Consider the following 21,505-nt stretch of genomic DNA (forward strand, 5'->3'; position numbering starts at 1 on the left):
CTGAACATAATAAACACATGCTGACTGAGGAGCATCCAGGAGAAATCTGGAATCTCTACACTTTGTTCTTCAACTCGGCTCACAGGATATAAAACATACTTATAGTTAAAAATGAAAATTCCTTGTAACATTTAACTGTATGTATGTATTATTTGCATCTGTGTAAATCATATGTGGTGCTTTTTTTCAGGTAAAAACACTCATTGCTGAGATTTAGTGTCATTTTCTTTGGTGCCTAAAACTTTTGCACAGTACTGTATAAGAAAAGGATTGTAATAAATAGGCTTCATAATTAGTAATATTTGTTAATAGTAGATATACATATTTGTTTATCAGTCCTGTGAAGCTTTAGACAAATGAAAAACACAAACGGAAGAGTTTTAAGTGAATGTTTGACAGCTGACTGTAGAGCGCTTTAAAACAACGGGGACCAAAGATTTTTTTCAGCTAGAAAAAAAAAACAAAAAACAAACAAAAAAAAACAATCGGTAATAGTTTTCAGCTCTTACTGAGTGGATAAAAATGTACTTCCTTTTTTTATTCATCCTAAATATCGATTAATATATTTTAAGACATAACAATAATTTCGGCGCTTGTTCGGTTTGTTTTTAGCCAATAAATATCAGACATTAAAACACTTACACCCTAAACAACTGATTGACTCTGATTAATGAAAAATATAAAGAGAGCATATTTTGTTGAAAAAGTTTATAATTTATTGCAGGAATATCGCACACTTAAAAGCAGCATGCTATAGCAGCAAACACAACACACCATGCCAGTGTTTACAAAACTTACAAATATACACATTTAACAAAGCAGATGATTCGGGTGCTCTTCTCTGTGGAGATCAAGGAAAAAAGTGCATCTAGAACTTTTAGAGTTCGGCAGATTTCTCTCCGCGCGCGCTCGGATCTGCATGATTATATACAGTTGTGATCAAATTTATTCAACCCCCACTGAAATAAAGTATTTTGGCCAGTTTGACATTGATTTTGATCATTTCAGTCATCTTATTTACAATTATATCAAAGAGGCACTTATAAATTAGACAAATATAACATAATATTTATGATGGAATAACCACAAATGTCTTTTCTGTGCTCACATCATTATCAGTTTTATTCAACCCCCTAGTGACATTATTTTTTTAGTACTTAGTACAACATCCTTTTCCAGTTATGACAGCTTTCAAGCGTGAAGCATAGCTTGACACAAGTGTCTTGCAGCGACCTATGGGTATCTTAGCCAATTCTTCATGGGCAAAAGCCTCCAGTTCAGTCACATTCTTAGGCTTGCGCACTGCAACTGCCTTCTTTAGGTCCCACCAGAGGTTCTCAATTGGATTTAAGTCTGGTGATTGCGATGGCCACTCTAGAATGTTCCAGCCTTTCATGTTCAACCATGCTCTAGTGGACTTGGATGTGTGCTTCGGATCATTGTCCTGTTGGAAGGTCCAACGTCTCCCAAGCCGCAGGTTTGTGACTGACTCCATCACATTTTCCTCCAAGATCTCCTGGTACTGAAGGGAATTCATGGTACCCTGCACACGTTGAAGCTTTCCTGTACCATTAGAAGCAAAACAGCCCCAAAGCATAATTGACCCCCCGCCATGCTTCACAGTAGGCAAGGTGTTCTTTTGTTCATAAGCCTGGTTCTTCCTCCTCCAAACATAGCGCTGGTCCATTGTCCCAAACAGTTCTAATTTAGTTTCATCTGACCACAGTACACTGTCCCAAAACCTTTGTGGCTTGTCCACATGACTTTTGGCATACTGCAGTCGACTTTTCTTGTTCTTTGGAGTCAGCAAGGGGGTGCGCCTGGGAGTTCTGGCATGGAGGTCTTCGTTATGCAGTGCGCACCTTATTGTCTGAGCTGAAACTTCAGTGCCCACATCTGACAGGTCTTTTTTCAGTTCCTTAGCAGTCATGCGGGGATTTTTCTCCACATTACGCTTCAGGTAGCGCACAGCAGTCGCGGTCAGGATCTTCTTTCTGCCACGACCAGGTAACGTTTCCACTGTGCCCTTTAACTTGAACTTGCGAATGATACTTCCGATAGTGTCTCTTGGAATATTTAACAACTTCGCAATCTTTTTATATCCATTGCCATTCTTGTGAAGAGCAATAACCTCTTCTCTTGTCTTCTGGGACCATTCTCTTGCCTTCACCATGCTTGTAAACACACCAGTAGATGTCTAGAAGGAGCTGAGTATCACAGTCCTTTTAAATCTGCCTAATTGGTGCTTATCATGCTTGATTGCTGCTCGTTGACATCCACAGGTGTTTTCAATACCTGATTGAAAACACTGGAATGAACCTCTGTTCTTAGGAGTGGTAGTCGTAAAGGGGTTGAATAATTGTGTCAATGAAGAAATCACAAAAAGGCCATTTAATACTTTATGACAAAAACAAGTGATGCTATCTTAGTTGCATTTAGTTCTTTAACAAGTCCTTGTAAGATTTCATTATGAACACAATTACAAATGTGCACTGAATTCCATAAAACCCTTCACAGCATTGGGGGTTGAATAAATTTGATCACAACTGTATCAACAAGGCCTGACAAACTTTAATACAAATTATTTACACATTGGATATTTTAAAAGTGTGCTATTTCAGACGATCTGGGCTGGAAACTGGATTTACTGAATTTACACAAACGCTGGAATTCTGGAAGCTTGATTTATATAAAAAAAAAAAAAATCAGATCCAGAAAATACACAAAATGTTTCTGAATATACTGTCAAAAAGTGGTCTGCAATCAACTTAAATAAATAATTACTTTAAATGAAAAGTGATTTAAACTACCCATCAGTTTGAGCTAAAGTTCAGTTCAGTTGCCAGTTCATGTTTCTAAATATTTTATTTATATATTTTTTACAGCACATATACTGTAAGTAAATTAAACTGGATTTTTTTTGTGCACGTGTTACAAAGTTGTAGAATCCCATATCAGAGGGTCCAACACTGTAAAATATGTTGTTTAGTTCCTTAAACCGGGAAAAAAGCTGGATTTGGTTTATTCAACTCAAGTATACGCTTTGAATTATTACACTAATTCTAATTATTCTTATTAAACAGTGTCTATTTGAGTTGAAAAAAGAAAACAGTTGGTTTTTTTAGGTTTGTGGCTTCAGGTTTAAAACGGTTCGGTTCGGATTGTTCAGTTCTCAGTTCTGGAAAGAAAGTTCTGGGTCTCTCAGTGAATCAGTGAACAGCGACAGACCGCAGTGCTGCCGCCGCCGCGCTCTGTTGGGGAGAAGCTCCGCTCGCGCCTCCAGTGCCCTGAAGTCCGACGGGGCTCAGCGCGGCGCTCGAGACCGACAGGAACGCCGGGAGATGGGCGGGTTTGATGGGCACGGGCACAGCGGGAACGGCGGGCACTGCTCTAATAGGAACCCCTCCTCCGTAAGTCGGGCACTCAGCAGCGGTAATATCCATACCGCCTCCGTCGCCGGTACCGGCACTGCTTCCGTACACGTGCGGCCATGCGTGCAGAGGGTAGGCCGGGGTCGCGTGCTGCGCGGGCGGGAAGGGCAACCCTCCTCCGGGCGCTTTGAACTCCCGGGCGATGATGTTCTCGATGGCGAAAGGATGTTTAAACACAGCGGGGGGATGAAGAAGAGTAGTAGTAGGAGGAGGATGATGAAGAGAAGGATGATGGGGAGGGGAGGTGGTGAAGTGGTGGTGGTGGTATCCGCCGATGGGGGTCGGCAGGTGCGTGGTGGCGGCTGCGGCGGCTGCAGCGGCTGCGGCGGCGGTAGCGGCCAACGCGCTTAATCTCAGCTTGGCCTCCTGTTGCTGTTGTTGCCGCTGTTGTTGCTGCAGGTAGTGCGCCGCCTCCGCCGCAGCCTTGCTCCGTATCAGCGGGTCCGCGGCGGGCGCCACCTTGAAGCGCTTGCGGCGCCGCAGGAAGCTCCCGTTCTCGAACATGTCCCCGCAGCGCGGGTGCAGCGCCCAGAAGCTGCCCTTCCCGGGCTGGTCGGGCCGCCGCGGGATCTTGATGAAGCAGTCGTTGAAGGAGAGGTTGTGGCGCAGGGAGTTCTGCCAGCGCTGCGTGTTCTCGCGGTAGTACGGGAAGCGCTCCATGATGAACTTGTAGATGTCACTGAGCGGCAGCATCTTCTCCGGGCAGCTCTGGATGGCCATGGCGGTGAGCGAGATGTAGGAGTATGGCGGCTTCTGCTCGCTGTACGTGTTTCTGCCCGGGCGAGGCATCTCCAAACTTTTGCGGGAGTTTGGAAGTTGTTGTAGTTCCAGCTTTTATGGAGCGCAGGTCCCTAAAGCGCTCAGTGGGTCTTCATCCTCTGGTTGGGTTTAGATTGCGTTTTTGTTCTGATTTCAAGCTTGTGAAGCTTTTAGCATCTTCATTTTCATCTTTTTTAGTTTTAGTTTTTGGTTTATTTCCAGTCAATCTTCTTGCAATCTTCTTGCAATCTTCTCAAAACTCAAAAGTCCAGTTGCTCTAAACTCAACACAAATCACTCCTATAGACCTGCGCGCGCGAGCTGCTACTGTTCCGGTCTGATAATCACTCAGAAGAAGATTCACTCACCATGTGGAGCTCAAAACTTTCAAAAGCACTGATCCGCCGCCCACCTCATTAAAACCCACAGAAGCTCAGATAAGTTCAGAGGAGCTGAGGGTAGTTGAGTTATCTGCAAATTCTACAGAACCGGGAGTGGATCAGGTTCGGTTCTGTGGTGAAGAGCTTGTATATCCATGTGTGATGAAGCTGCGGGCTGGAGTTACATTGACAGCACTAAAGTCACACCCCCAACCACCATCTCCCACACTATCTCACCCCCGTCCACGTGGGCTCACGTGACCGCCCGTTTAACCCTTTAAAGTCCGAACATATTAAACGGGTGTGATTGATTGTTGTTCTTCTACTCATCAGTTAACAAAAGAAAGACTTTTTTTTATTTTCCAAACAACAAATTCAAATAAAATGCAATGCAAAGATAAAGAGATAATACTGTGCTACTATACACAGTTCCTTAATTAAACGGATTAAAATGTAAAGTTTTGTTTACTTCGTTTATTTTTTACAACTTCTTCGCTAATAATCTTCATCAAAGGTTGTACTTTAATGCAAAATATGCACAGTAAAATATGCATCAGTTTATACTGAGTGGCCAATATAAGAAAACATTTAGAATATCTAAAACACAGAACGCCAAAACACAGAAGACCAATTTGTAATGTATTAATCAATTAGCACATATCCTAATATATTATGTTTTTTATTTATTAATGTATTTATTTACGCACATTTTTATCACACTTACTATAATTGTGCACAGGATTAAAAAAAAACCTTCAATACTGTATGCATTAAAAAAACTACACATTACTACACTTTGATTTAAAGGGTTAAACGAAGGCGGTTCCGTTTGAAGTGGGCGGTACAAATGGGCGTTTCCGTGTAGGCTGTTTTGAAAGAAGCATTGTGGTCTGGGGGTGTGGTGTATAAACTCTGCGCTGTTAAACTGATGTATAAACTCCTCGGGGGAGCAGAGGAGTGGGGTTCAATTCCGCCGCGCGCGCGGAGCTGCTGCTTTTATCTCCGGAATATCTGTATTCTTCTAATGCGGTGGTTCTTAAACAGTGGTTGGTGAAGCACCATCAAATACAAGCTTTAATGCATCAAAGATTATACAATTACAGGAAAATGCACGTGGGCACCAGGGGATTTCTAAATCTCTAGGTTCTAAACATTTAACTGGTTTTATCTGTCGAAGAAAAGCAGAATTTTCTCCAAATATCACGAATTAAAAAAAAAGTAATTTAACTGCATTTCTATTAGAATGTTTAACATGAATTAATTGTTTTTAACACTGACATCGGGATTTTCAACAGCGTTATTACACACGGCAGTTTTGTCCATATCCTTTGGACAAATAGTTCGCATGCATATTTAATTTTAAGGTAGTAGTTCGAGGTTTTCATAGTTTGACTGTTGGTGGTAATGCTTTAAAACATTGGAGAACCACCGAGCTGGGCCTATACTGCACGTTTAAATAGAATTTAGCGAAGAATTAAGACTTTATTATAAACTTTACTTAAAATTTCCATTTTACATTTTAAGAACGGCAATCGATAAGTAGCTAATTAATATTTGTGCTTTAATTAATTGACCCGCACTAATAAACTGATTTCTGGATTTTAAAAAAAAGGCTAAAAATTCTACGTTTTTAAGACCAGAACGTACATTTTCATTATTTATTTTTTGTGTCGCGATATTTCTCCGTTTCTTCTTTAACATAAACTCTACTGGAGTACACAATTTTATTTTAGTTCTTCTACAGAAGAAAAAAAAATTCCACAAGTGATATTGTCAGTAATCTGGATCATGTTATGAGCGAACCTGCCTTAAGAACACGCAATAATATCGGTAAAACTGTATATAGTGTATATAATAGCGACACTGCAGTTTGTATTCGTATTCGTTTTCTCTTTACTGTATGTATTTTTAATTGTTTGTTTGCAGTTTGTTTGTTTACTCTAAACAAGCTACATTTTATATTTTTGTGGTAGATTTTTGTTGTTACACTACTTTATTTGTTTTTATTTAGTTAAATAGTTTTTAAGCATAATCACAAAAAAGTAAAAGTAGTATACAGAATGTTAAATAAATGTTATGCTCACACATCAAAGTTAAAGTTTAACAAGAACGCAAGAATAAAACAAAAATGAATATTGAGGCGTTTTTAAACAGACATTTACTGATGCCCTCTGCTGACAGAAAAATGACATTTGAGCAGAGGCTGTAAATACAGTATATAAGTGTAAATGATATCAGAACGGGTCGGAATACCTGCAGTTATGAATTATGGAGCCGTTATAGATACACATTCTCAGCTTACTATTATACATATCTCTAACAGCACCTATTAATGCATATATTCTATTGTGTGTGTTTGTAGTTGTAAAGTTAGGACATCTGATCCCAAAACAAAACTACTCAAACTTCTAGTTTCTGAGCCTCAACTATTTTCAATTATTTCAAAATTTTCCCCATTTTATCTTAATTTTTCTGGCCAATTGTCCTACCCATTCTTTTGTTACTCAGCTCACCCAGAGGCACCCAGCCCTCCGCAACCAACCCAGCCCAGAGACACTCAGCCAAGAGGCACGCAACTCAGCCCTCCGCAACTCAGCCCTCCGCAACTCAGCCCTCCGCAACTCAGCCCTCCGCAACTCAGCCCTCCGCAACTCAGCCCTCCGCAACTCAGCCCTCCGCAACTCAGCCCTCCGCAACTCAGCCCTCCGCAACTCAGCCCTCCGCAACTCAGCCCTCCGCAACTCAGCCCTCCGCAACTCAGCCCTCCGCAACTCAGCCCAGAGACACTCAACTCCACTGCTACTCAAACACCAATAAAACGAGCGCAAATGCTACTGAACTCCACAGAGAGAGAGACTGGGGAAATGTGTGTGTGTGTGTGTGTGTTTGTGTGTGTGTGTGTGTATGCTGTGGGTGACCCGTATCTGATGCAGGTTGCAGGTGTGAGTGGGAGCAGGTGTGTGTGTGTGTGTGATGGATGGAGTGTGTGTGATGGAGTGAGCGGGAGGTGGATTATGAAGCATCTTCAGTCTGATGGATGACAGAGACCCGTAAACACACACACACTCTACACACACTGTTTGTTCTTAAGGGTTTTGCCCTGATAACCCTATAATTTATTATATTAATTAATTAAATGAGTTTTGATTAGTACATTTATTCCTATCGACACAGTTCACATTTGTCTAGAAAAAAAAACCCACCTTCAGATCTGCTTTTAACTGACATTGTAATTCAGAAACTTGTAAAAACTATATTTATGATTTGATTTTTTTTTTTTACAGTCATTGGTAAAACCACCTATATTCTTATTTTTATGTTCAATTTAAAAACTGTATCCCTTATTATTGTTGTTATAACTTTACCTTTACTTTGAGTCTTATCTTTGTATGTAAAGCGTCCTTGAGAAAATCACTATATAGATAAAATGTAATATTGTGTGTGTGTGTGTTTGTATAGTGTATGTGTAGTGTGTGTGTGTGTGTGTGATGATAAGCGTGTTGAATGCAGGACTGTGTTTCTGCTCTTCAGGTTCTGATCAGATTCACTCTGATTAAACCCACTGAATACAAATCAGCACACACACACACACACACACACACACACACACACACACACACACACACACACACACACACACACACACACACACACACACACACACACACACACACACACACACACACACACACACACACACACACACACACACACACACACACACACCATACACACACCATACCATACACACACACACACACCATACACACACCATACCATACACACACACACACACACACACACACACACACACACACACACACACACACACACACACACACACACACACACACACACACACACACACACACACACACACACACACACACACACACACACACACACACACACACACACACACACACAAAATATATCTCCTCTCATATACATAACACTGTATATAAAATATATGGCAATATTTTAATAATGATAATAATAATAATAATAATAATAATAATAATAATAATAATAATAATAATAATAATATATTATTATTATTATTATTATTATTATTATTATTATTAATAATAATATTCAGGTGTATGTATTTGGTATAATTGCCCTGTATCTTCTCAGCACGCCTGTTTACACAACACCTGCCCACCAATTACCCAAAGTGAATCATTTAAATCAATTTAACGCCAATTAAACAGATGATCTCTAATTAGCCCCAGAGAGGCGGAGTTCTCTAGAGGGCGAATCACATCATTACTGAGTAAATATGCAGAACAGGAGGAGTTCTTACAGAGAGGAAGAGAAGAGGAGGATGGTGAGGAAAGCTGAGGAAGATGAAGAGGTAATGAGAATGAAGAGGAGGAGATAAAAAGGAGCAGTGAAAGAAGAAGAAAAGGAGCAGGTAAGTAAAAGGAGAAGAGGTGAAAGAGGAGGAAAGGAACAAAAAGAGAAGGAGGCTAGAAAGAGGAGGATGTGAGGAGGAAGAGGAGGTAAGGAAGTAGAGGAGGAAGAGGTGAGGAAGAGGAGAAGAATGTGAAGAGGATAAAGAGAAAGAGGTGAAGAGGAAGAGAAGAACGGTGAGGAAAATATGAGGTAGACGAAGAGGTAAGGAGAAAGAAGAGAAGGTAAGGATTTAGAGGAGGAAGAAGTAAAGAAGAGGAGACAGAGGTAAGAAGAAAGAAGGTGAGGAGGAAGAGAAGTACGGTGAGGAAAATATAAGGAAGATGAAGAGGTAAGGAGAGGGAAGAGGAGATGAAAAAGTGTAGGTGAAGAAGAGCAGAGTAAACGGAGAAGAGGTGAAAAGAGGAGAAAAGTTGGAGAAGAAGAGGAGGTGGTGATGAGAGAAGGATGTGAGGAGAAAAAGAAAGAGGTGAGGATGAAGAGGAAGAAGAGATAGAGGTGAGGAAAAGGAGAAGAGGAGAAAGAATAGGTAAGGAAGAACAGAAAAAGGTGAGAAAGAGGAGAAGGTGAGAAAGAAGAGAAGGAGGTGAGGAGAAAGGGGTGAGGAAGAAGAGAAGGAGGTGAGGAGAATGAGGGAGGTGAGGAAGAGGCCCCTGTGTGAAAGGTAAGTGTTTAAGGGAGGAAGTAAACTCAGTAGTGCGCAGGGTGGGTTATTGGGACGCGGCCGGCGGATCCTGCACTCTAAAAAACAGAGGTACGATATGAGTACTTTTTTGTACTCAGAGGTACACTCTTCATAATTGTACCCTCAAAGGTACAATATTGGTCTTTACAGGGTCAGATTTGTTCCCTCTGAAGTACAAAGTCATTTCTAACAGCAATAAGTACAGATTTGTACCATTTAACCAGCCAAAGGGTACATTCAGTATTCTGTATCACTGAACTAATAAACAATATCTATATTATTTGCACATTTTTATTTGAAAGCCAGACAATTTTGGATCATCAAGTTTTTGAGCCATAATTAGTTGATGAAAAAGTGTATAATCTTTACTGGCACAAAAACCATGGGTACAAAAAAGGACTTTCACTGAAAGGTACTTTTTTGTACCTCAATAAAAGGTACAGCCCCAGAGACAAGCTTTCTACCCTTTTAGGTACAAATCTGTACTTCCTTTTCTTAGTGTGTGCAGTGTAATTATTGCGTTTCCTGTTGGATCGTTTTTTTCTCAGACTAATTCAGCTCAGGTACTCAATCACTCAACCAGAGCTGTTTAATAAACACATCATTAATCAATAAAATTACAGTTTTATATCAAACTGCCCCAAAACTTCCACCACTGATCTGACAGCACCCACAGATCTAAACTCTAAATCACTGCTCTGCTAAACCACGATCTATTAAAACCAGATCCAAATCTGAATTAATCCACTTCACTTCCTCACCAGTGGGAACAGCTCAGAAAGGGAAAACCCCATTACCCATTTACCAAAATCTACAAAACAAAAATTACAAAAATTCTGTTTAAAATATTAAATAAAATTTTCAGCTACATAAAAATAAAGAAGAATGCAGTCAGAAGTTTGGGTACCCTCAGGTATTCCTTCTGTTGTAATTAGGCAACATTATGGATTTATTGTACAATAAATGGACACTACCTTAATAATATTTAATAATCATCATATCGCCTATTGTGTTTATTTCTATGTTTGTTCACATATATAACAGTGAACAGTATTTTATGCAGTCATGCTTCAATAACTGTGACTCCATACAAACAGTGTGGAAGTCTGCATTAGGTGAAAAAAATATATAAAAGTTTCCAAACTATGATTATTTAAAATGCTGTTGTATTTAAAAGAGTATAATTGCTTTGTTATGCTATACTATTAGCATTTTGTTATTGGAATGTAAATTGTTTTAAAATTACAATAATATTGATATATCGATGATATCGTCCATAAACAATGTTATCATGACAGTTATAACCCTGCTGAATTAAACTGCATCAGTTTACAAGCTCCTCCCTCCCCCTGAGATAACCTGAATATTTAACTGCTAATTATTCAGAGAGATTAATGATGGGCGGAGCATCTGCTGACTGTATTAATGCACTGTCTGTTACAGTAACACTATTAAAGATTAAAAGCTATGCTAATTAGGAGGAGAGTCTCTGCCCTGTGATATGCTAATGAGATCTTCCACTCCCAGTAAATGAACTGGGCGGAGCTACGAAGAGGATCCGCTCACTCTTACATATTTATTATTTAACTCTGTAAATATAAACCCACATCCTGTAATACAACATTCATTTATTCATAAACAGCTCTGTATAAAATAAAGAAATCACTCCAGTTTCTGAATCAGTTTCTCTGATTCTCTGACCTATTTATAGGTTTATGTTTGAGTAAAATGAACATTTTTTTTATTCTATAAACTACAGACATTTCTCCCAAATTCCAAATAAAAATATTCTCATTTAGAGCATTTATTTACAGAAAATGAGAAATGACTGAAATAACAAAAAAGATGCAGAACTTTCAGACCTCAAATAATGCAAAGAAAACAAGTTCATATTCATAAAGTTTTAAGAGTTCAGAAATAATCAATATTTGGTGGAATAACCCTGGTTTTTAATCACAGTTTATTTCATGCATCTTGGCATCATGTTCTTCTCCACCAGTCTTACACACTGCTTTTGGATAACTTTATGCTGCTTTACTCCTGGTGTAAAAATTCAAGCAGTTCAGTTTGGTGGTTTGATGGTTTGTGATCATCCATCTTCCTCTTGATTATATTCCAGAGGTTTTTAATTTGGTAAAATCAAAGAAAAATCCTAATTTTTAAGTGCTCTCTTATTTTTTTCTAGAGCTGTATTTTGTACATTTTACAACTGCTGGAGATACTGAATTGATTTATTATACAAAAAAACAGCTTTTTATAGTTTGAGAACCTCAGCCAAACTTTGGGGAAGTGCAAGTGCTTTCTCCAGTAGTTTAGCTACTGACACAATTAATTCTCAAACTAAAATAAAAAAACAAAAAAAAACTAAAATAAAATAAATAAATAAATTGTGCCCTTTTTGGAGAACATGTACAATTGAAATGTGCTATAAAGTAAATACGTTTCCCCGTTGGGCTTGAAACAAAGCTTTTGAATAAAGTGCCAGTGTTACATAAAAATGAGAATCTTTTCCACTGAATATGCAAAAAAAAATAAACTGTAGTGCAGACAGAACCTGGTACACAGTTGGAAAATGGGAAAATAAAACTCAGAGGAAAAACAATTTTCATAAAAATCCATTGTCCTTAACTGAAAGTTCAAATTAATTAATCGATAAAATCGATGAAATCACCCAGCTCTGAGTAGAAGTGTGAAATACATCTAAAAGCAGTGAGGAGGAACCGACACTCACACCACACCCCACACACACTACACACACCACACACACTACACACACACCACACACACACCACACACACCCCACACACACCCCACACACACTACACACCCCACACACTACACACACACCCCACACACACACCCCACACACACTACACACACCCCACACACACTACACACACCACACACACCCCACACACACTACACACACCACACACACCCCACACACACTACACACACCACACACACCACACACCCCACACACACCCCACACACACTACACACACCCCACACACACACTACACACACCCCACACACTACACACACCCCACACACTACACACACCCCACACACTACACACACCCCACACACCCCACACACCCCACACACCCCACACACCCCACACACACCCCACACACACCCCACACACACCCCACACACCCCACACACCACACACACCCCACACACCCCACACACCCCACACACACCCCACACACACCCCACACACTACACACACCACACACACCCCACACCCCACCCCACACCCCACCACACACCCCACCACACACCCCACCACACACCCCACCACACACCCCACCACACACCCCACACACACCCCACACACACCCCACACACACCCCACACACACACCCCACACACACACCCCACACACACACCCCACACACACACCCCACACACACCCCACACACACCACACACACCACACACACCCCACACTACACCCACACTACACCCACACTACACACACACACACTACACACACACACTATACACACACACTATACACACACACTATACACACACACTATACACACACACTATACACACACACTATATACACACACACTATATACACACACACTATATACACACACACTATATACACACACTATACACACACACTATACACACACACTATACACACATACCTGTATTAGCGGTGAGGATTTATGATGTGGTTAGGTTAAAGTATTAGAGATGTTGGACAGAGCAGGACTTTTATTAATTAGATTAATACACTGTCTGTTACTCACATCATTCACTCACCAAACACCAGCTCAAACACCTTCATCAGCTAAACACAACCTGAACTCTGAAAAACTAAATACTATCTCCTCTTGTTTAGCTGATCAGTTTTGAACATCTCTGCTGGATTTTCTCAGTCAGTTTTATGAGGTAGAGTCTCCTGGAATTCAGGCTTTCAGTTAACAGCTGTGCTGATCTCATCAAGAGTTAATTACTTGAATTTCTTGTCTCTTAATAAAGTGTTTGAGAGCATCAGTTAAAGTAAAGTAGTGAAGAGGTAGAGTTACAGGTATACAGTGAATAGTGAATATTTGAGTAATGTTCGAATCCAGATGAGAAGAAACAACTACTCAACTAAATAAAGAAAGAATTAAGATCAATCAATCCGAAAAGATGATTTTCAAGAACTTTGAAAGTATAGTCAAGCGCAGTCCCTGCAAACACCATCAGAAATATTATAATGATGAAACTGGCACTCACCAGGACCGCTCCAGGAAAGGAAGAGTAAGAGTTTCCTCTAATGTACAGGATAAGTTCATCAGTGGGTGCAGGTGAATTATGGGAGTTGTAGTGAGGGCTGATAATAGTGGGTGCAGGTGAATTATGGGAGTTGTAGTGAGGGCTGATAATAGTGGGTGCAGGTGAATTATGGGAGTTGTAGTGAGGTCTGATAATAGTGGGTGCAGGTGAATTATGGGAGTTGTAGTAAGGGCTGATAGTGGGTGGATGTGCAGGTGAATTATGGGAGTTGTAGTGAGGTCTGATAATAGTGGGTGCAGGTGAATTATGGGAGCTGGAGTGAGGGCTGATAAAGGGGGGGGGGAAAGGTGAATTATGGGAGTTGGAGTGAGGGCTGATGATAGTGGGTGCAGGTGAATTATGGGAGTTGGAGTGAGGTCTGATAATAGTGGGTGCAGGTGAATTATGGGAGTTGTAGTAAGGGCTGATAGTGGGTGGATGTGCAGGTGAATTATGGGAGTTGTAGTGAGGTCTGATAATAGTGGGTGCAGGTGAATTATGGGAGCTGGAGTGAGGGCTGATAAAGGGGGGGGGGAAAGGTGAATTATGGGAGTTGGAGTGAGGGCTGATGATAGTGGGTGCAGGTGAATTATGGGAGTTGTAGTGAGGGCTAATAATAATAATAATATTGGGTGCAGGTGAATTATGGGAGTTGGAGTGAGGGCTGATAGTGGGTGCAGGTGAATTATGGGAGTTGTAGTGAGGGTTGATAGTGGGTGCAGGTGAATTATGGGAGTTGTAGTGAGGGCTGATAATAGTGGGTGCAGGTGAATTATGGGAGTTGTAGTGAGGGTTGATAGTGGGTGCAGGTGAATTATGGGAGTTGGAGTGAGGGCTGATAGTGGGTGCAGGTGAATTATGGGAGTTGTAGTGAGGGTTGATAGTGGGTGCAGGTGAATTATGGGAGTTGTAGTGAGGGCTGATAATAGTGGGTGCAGGTGAATTATGGGAGTTGTAGTGAGGGCTGATAATAGTGGGTGCAGGTGAATTATGGGAGTTGTAGTGAGGTCTGATAATAGTTGGTGCAGGTGAATTATGGGAGTTGTAGTAAGGTCTGATAATAGTTGGTGCAGGTGAATTATGGGAGTTGTAGTAAGGGCTGATAGTGGGTGGATGTGCAGGTGAATTATGGGAGCTGTAGTGAGGGCTGATAACAGTGGGTGCAGGTGAATTATGGGAGTTGGGAGTGAGGGCTAATAATAATAGTGGGTGTAGGTGAATTATGGGAGTTGTAGTGAGGACTGATGGTGGGTGGATGTGCAGGTCTGTAGGGTGGTAGCTCGGTTCTGGAGATGGCTGGTAAATATTGTTTCTCTGGTTCAGTAAACAGTGCTAACGCTACATTACTCAGCAGAGCGTTAATGGAACAGTTTGGAAACAAAAGGCGGTATAAGCACACACAGCGCCGCGAGCCGCATTAATCACCATCATAGTGAACGCTCATCAGCCTGAGCGACAGCCGTACAGCGGGAGTGAAGGGTCTGCGTGGAGAGCCGGGCTCTGGGGAGGATAGAGACGTGGTGGGGAGGAGATGGAGGCTGATTAAGGCGGAGTGACGCTTCACTCTATCTTGGCGGCGTGCTGCGTGTCGTATGATATCTGATCATTAGTTTCTCTGACAGTGATTTAGCAGCTGCTCGGCTCTTTCATTGCCGGGGAATCATGTTTAAAAGTAACCTTCTCTTAATAATCACTGCCATTTTTCACCCTCACACTGTCCAGCTCCAGGGTGGTTAAGCTCATCACACTGCTGTGTGTGTGTGTGTGTGTGTCTGTGTGTGTGTGTGTGTGTAGAGAGGTCTTAAGATGTTGGAGGCCAACCAAAGAACTCAGGTTGTTTTCATTGTATGTTTTGAGTTGTTATCTATGGAGGACCAAAAATAAAATAAATAAATAAATAAAAACGTAAGTAAATCACTTACTAAAAGTAGTATGGTAATTCAAACGGTAAAGAATAACTATAATTAACATAAAAATAAATACATATACATACAAATAAATATTTTAATAATTTGTTATTTATGGGTTTCTTTATTAAGATTTAATTAATTAATTTAATTAATTAATTTAATTTAATTTTTCTTTGACTCATTTATTTACATAACTTCTTATATCTGCATTCATTTATTTCCCGATTTATTTATTTCTGTTTTTCCTTGTCCTTATATGCTAATGAGGAGGCGTGTTTTTCAGGTGCAGGTTTAGTAATGGAGCTCAGAGAGAGAGAGAGGAGCTGATCTGAGTAGAAGAGTTTAGGAGCTGAAATATCGGGGGATGAAGTTCGGTATCAGATTTTGGGCAGTAAATGAATACAGAAATAAATAGTTATCTAAATGAATTAACAAATTAATCAAAAGAAAAATTAAACAATGTTAATAAAGAAACTCAAATAACAAATGATTAAGTTATTTATTTTTATATGAATTATAATGATTGATAACTTTTTTTTAAATCACCATACTACTTTTACTTGAGTGTTTTACTTACTTTTTTTATGTATTTATTTATTTTTACTTTTGTCAGTTTGGTCCCCCATAGTCTTCCATCCAATTGTAAACTGCTACCAGTTCTGCTGTATTTTACTGTACAAGAGATTAATTTCCATCTTCTATCAGTAGGCCTATCACTATAGGCTTTATTCACCTACATCACTATCGTGCACCAGAGCGAGGCTGTGGGGTACGGAAGTAGCTTTAGACCACTGCTTACTAGTAGCAATGCTACGTTCTCAAATTACACTTTTTCCAAAAAGAAAGACATATTCTAAAGGTCAAACCTTCCATAGTTTCTCCAAAGATCTGGAACTTCTCTGTGAACAAATTCACTAAATCAATAGAGATCATTATTTCAGTTTAAGAGGTATGATACTGTGTTAGCTAAAGCTAAGCTAAGGCTAGCCATGTTAATACTACCCAGCCAGCCAATTTAACCACATAAACGTTAACAGAGATACAGCTAGCTAACTAAACTAGCTAGCTAGCTAACTACGTTCTCCACCTATGACCTGATTAATCTTAAACTGGGTATTTTCTTGGTTTAACGTTAATGTTAGTCAAGCTGTAGCTCTGTAGATTAGCCTGCTTAGCTTAGCTAGCTAGCTAACGCTAGTTAATATACTACCATAGGGAGCCTGGTGTGTACACTTACACTGGACTGTATTTAACATTTAACAGTAGTGCTAACATTAACTTATGATTTGCTATTACAGATTATACAACAGTGAATTCCGACCTCACAATCTGATTGGTTGAGAAGTGTTCTAGCCGTGATGATATTTGTGATAACATCACTGCCTTCTCACACTAAACCTGTATCACTCCGCCGATGCGTTGCCGAGTAACGGCGTATTTATACACACAGAACACCCGCAGCAGTGTTAGCTTAGCACAGGCTAGCGCTCAGCCGCGGCACGCTCACCCGCAGCGCTGGCTCGTCTTTCGTGGAAAAAAGGGAAAGAAAATCGCTCGGCTAATGCTGTCTGACAGCCAGAACGCTAACCAGCCAGGCTATGCTAGGCTAAGCTAATGCTGAGCTAAAGCAAGCTACGCTAACCTAACCACAGTCCAGCCAGCTAGCTAAAACCAACACCACCCAGCAAAACAAGCAGAAATGCTCAAAAATGCGCAGCTTTCACCTGAAGACGACTCCACGGAGCAGGAGAGGAGAGTATTAGCGTTATTTCACCCTCCTAACGTTACCATCTTCACTTATTCCCAATTTAGATTTCAAGCTATTGTTTGTGGTGTTAGTCTGTATGAACCATACACCGTTTTGTAGTTAAGTTTCAGTTCTGTTACAGTTGTGTTGGAACTACTTTTTGGCGGAAGGCTCAGTCCATATTAAAGCATATTCAAACTGAATTACTTAAAGTTCTTTAATTTATTTTCTTTATTCATTCTGTAAAAAGAAACTGTTGTATAAAAGCAATAGAACACTCGAGGTCGTGTGTTATCACGAATAATGTTATTCGTGATAACACACTCCCTCTCGTGTTCTATTGCTTAATTAACTAGAGACTAAAGTGAGTTCAGAGCACTTTATAAAAGAGTTTCATTAAGACACTGGTTGGAATGTGAAGGTTGAAGAAGGATGATGTGCCCACTCTATTTACCTGGACAGATACAGTTCAGTAAAGCCTGTAAGGAGGGCTGGAATTAAACTACGGGATATTTCTTTATTTATTCATTTATTTCAAAAAAAAAAAAAAAAAAAAAACTTTATTTACAAGTTTTCACTACACAACAAAAAGGTACCCACACGCACGGACGCCCTCACGCACGCATGTACGAACACGTGAATTTTAAATACAGTAAACTAAGCTGATTGGGTAGCTCCTCACCACATTAACAACTTCTCCTGCACATAAACTTAAAACATGTAGAATTTTGGTCGGGGAGTAAATCAGGTCCAGAATTACATTATCAACTTATCATACAATAAATAAACACCCTCAATAATTTTACTCATCGAGGAGAGTCCATTAATGTTGAATCTGTACATCAGCTTAGTTTTAAAATGCAATATTTATTCTACTTGATTTTATTTTTACAATATTTAGGCCTGCCTGTCATAAAAATTATATAAATGACAAATCGTACAATATATGGAGAAACGTTTGGTGACCTTGGCCAGAATATCAGCTTTGTTTAAAAACGCAGCGTTTTTTTTTTTATATTATTACTATTATGATGTTTCATAATTGTAGTATTTAAATTTGAATGTTGCAATATTCTTTCAAAAAGAAATAAGGTAAAAGTTCCCTACTCTATGCTTTGTTAAATTGTGTAATTGTACATTCATTTTAAATCGTTATTTCAGCAGAATAAAAGTATAAAATTTTATGACAATAATAATAATAACAATAATAATAATAATAACAATAATAATAACAACAACTGATTATCACAATAAATTTTGGGACAATATATCGTACACTCAAAAATAGTTTTTGTGACCGGCCTATCAGCATTTATTTTATTTTAGTTTATTTTAATACACTTGAAATATATTGCAAATGTACTGCTTTGTGTATTGATGCACATATTGTGCACCTGCTAAAGCTAAAGGGGAAATAAACTTCACTATATTGCACTTTGAGTATATTTAATGTGTATTTTCATTAATTTGTTTAAAGAGAAAGTGTACTTTTAGTATTCTTTACCTAATTTTAACATACTTTTAATGCTGTTAATGATGCTTTGTTGTTACAAGGGTAGCAGGTCCAAACTGCAGGAGTGTGTGTGTATAGTGTGTGTGTATACTTTGTGTATATAGTGTGTGTATAGATTGTGTGTGTGTATTATGTGTGTATATAGTGTGTGTGTGTGTGTATAGTGTGTGTGTGTGTGTGTGTGTAGTGTGTATAGTGGGTGTGTAGTGTGTATAGTGTGTGTGTGTATAGTGTAGTGTGTATAGTGTGTGTGTGTGTGTGTGTGTGTGTGTGTGTGGATAGTGTGTGTAGTGTGTATAGTGTGTGTGTGTGTGTGTGTATAGTGTGTGTGTGTATAGTGTGTGTGTGTATAGTGTGTGTGTGTGTAGTGTGTGTGTGTGTGTGTATAGTGTGTGTGTGTGTGTGTGTGTGTATAGTGTGTGTGTGTGTGTGTGTATAGTGTGTGTGTGTGTGTGTGTATAGTGTGTGTGTGTATAGTGTGTGTGTGTGTGTGTATAGTGTGTGTAGTGTGTATAGTGTGTGTGTGTGTATAGTGTGTGTGTGTGTATAGTGTGTGTGTGTGTGTGTGTGTATAGTGTGTGTGTGTATAGTGTGTGTGTGTATAGTGTGTGTGTGGATAGTGTGTGTAGTGTGTATAGTGTGTGTGTGTGTGTGTAGTGTGTATAGTGTGAGTGTGTAGTGTGTGTGTGTGTGTGTGTGTGTGTGTGTGTGATGAATGGGGGTGTTGGTGTTTGGTCGATGCAGTATTGGCATTTCAGTTAAACAGAGGAGAGTCCTGTTTACTGTCCTGTAAACCAATCATTTACCATCCTGCCCACCATAAATCTAACACACACACACACACTACACACACACACTACACACACACACTACACACACACACTACACACACACACTACACACACACTACACACACACACACTACACACACACACACTATACACACACACACTATACACACACACACACTATACACACACTATACACACACACGCACGCACGCACAATACAACACACTATACACACTCACACACACTATACTCACACACACTATACACACACTACACACACACACACACACTATAAACACTCACACACACTATACACACTCACACACACTATACACACACACAGTGAGTACATATTACTGTAAATTATTATCTTTTAATGGATTAACACTGGAGATATGACACTGATAGTGTTTTTGGCAGCAGTTAATATAAACGTTATTTACCCAAACCCTCAGAACAAGACATTAATTACTCAGAAGTTGATTTTATTGCAGTATTTTGTGATTTATTGTTGTGGTTCATTGTTCTCGTCACTGATCTCGCTTTTAAAGCTGGTGTTGTGCTGAATTCAGCACCCCGCCAGGAAAAGCACCCTCTCTCAAGAGAGCACACATCCATGTCTTGTTGCCTTTAACATTACTTAATAAATGGAAAAACCCAACTGTTCTAAGAAATAAGGAACAAGAAACGTCACCTGCAGCCTCTCCTGAGAGAGGGGGGGCTTTTCCTGGCAGGGTTGCTGAATAGTGTTTAAATCTGCACCCCCGCCAGGAAAAGCACCCTCTCTCGGGAGAGGCTACAAGTTACGTTTATTTTTCCTTATTTATTACGAGCAGCATAATTAGAAACGTGCTCTCGAGAGAGGGTGCTTTTTCTGGCGGGGGTGCAGATATTGGCACGTATTCTAAATAAAAGATTTCTGCAATATCCTTTTGGGGGGGGCTGTGGTAGTGCACTATTGGAGTCTTTTGTTGTTAATTTCTTTATTTTTTCTGCTTACATTACTTTTATACTTTAAGTAAACGTGTTTTAAAAAGTACAGGTTTCAAAACTACTTAAAGATTAAAGTATGTGAAAGTATTTTATTTTATTAAACACTAGTATCTATACTTCTACCAACAGAGTAATGAATAGAGATACTTCTGAAGAGTGTGTGAGAGTATCTACACCAGTGTTTCCTGTAGCGTCTCTCAGTAAACTGAACGGAGCTCCAGTTCAGGGTTTATTCTCTGAGTTCATCATTCCAAACTAAATTCAACAATCCAGAACAGATTCTACATTAAACCCTGAGTAAGTGAATAAGTGAGTAATGTGAGTACTGTAAAGCGTGTTACAGGACGCAGATTAAAGTCTCTTCCTGCAGGATCAGACTGAGCTGATCAGTGAACAGTTTCATTAGCGTTATTTAACCCGGAGAACTGATCGCTCCGCTCCTCGTACACGACGTTTAATCTACCCTGCGTTTGAGTTCAGCAGCGCAGAGAGAGACACCAACTCTAATATTATTACAGAATTACTCATCAGATTAAATCAAGAAAAAAACGGATTTTACCCACAGATCCCTCCAGATAAATTCTCTACACTTTACTCT

The 21,505-nt window shown here is 39.8% G+C and overlaps 1 protein-coding gene across 1 annotated transcript; it reads right to left on the reverse strand.

The window, feature by feature from the left end:
• Positions 1–699: 699 nt before the first annotated feature.
• Positions 700–4,743, reverse strand: LOC103042664 (forkhead box protein B1-like). Its single transcript, XM_049473699.1, has 2 exons — positions 2,557–4,743; positions 700–915 (listed from the first exon to the last, which is right to left on the reverse strand). The coding sequence occupies exon 1, from the start codon at positions 4,218–4,220 to the stop codon at positions 3,210–3,212; it is 1,011 nt and encodes a 336-aa protein (XP_049329656.1). The 5' UTR covers positions 4,221–4,743; the 3' UTR covers positions 700–915; positions 2,557–3,209.
• Between the last annotated feature and the right edge of the window lie 16,762 nt (positions 4,744–21,505).

Source organism: Astyanax mexicanus, unplaced genomic scaffold, assembly GCF_023375975.1.
Source record: "Astyanax mexicanus isolate ESR-SI-001 unplaced genomic scaffold, AstMex3_surface scaffold_43, whole genome shotgun sequence".
Taxonomy (NCBI): domain Eukaryota; kingdom Metazoa; phylum Chordata; class Actinopteri; order Characiformes; family Acestrorhamphidae; genus Astyanax; species Astyanax mexicanus.

Coding starts and splice junctions, on each gene's coding strand:
- LOC103042664 (XM_049473699.1), bottom strand. CDS start 4,220: ATGCCTCGCCCGGGCAGAAACACGTACAGCGAGCAGAAGCCGCCATAC.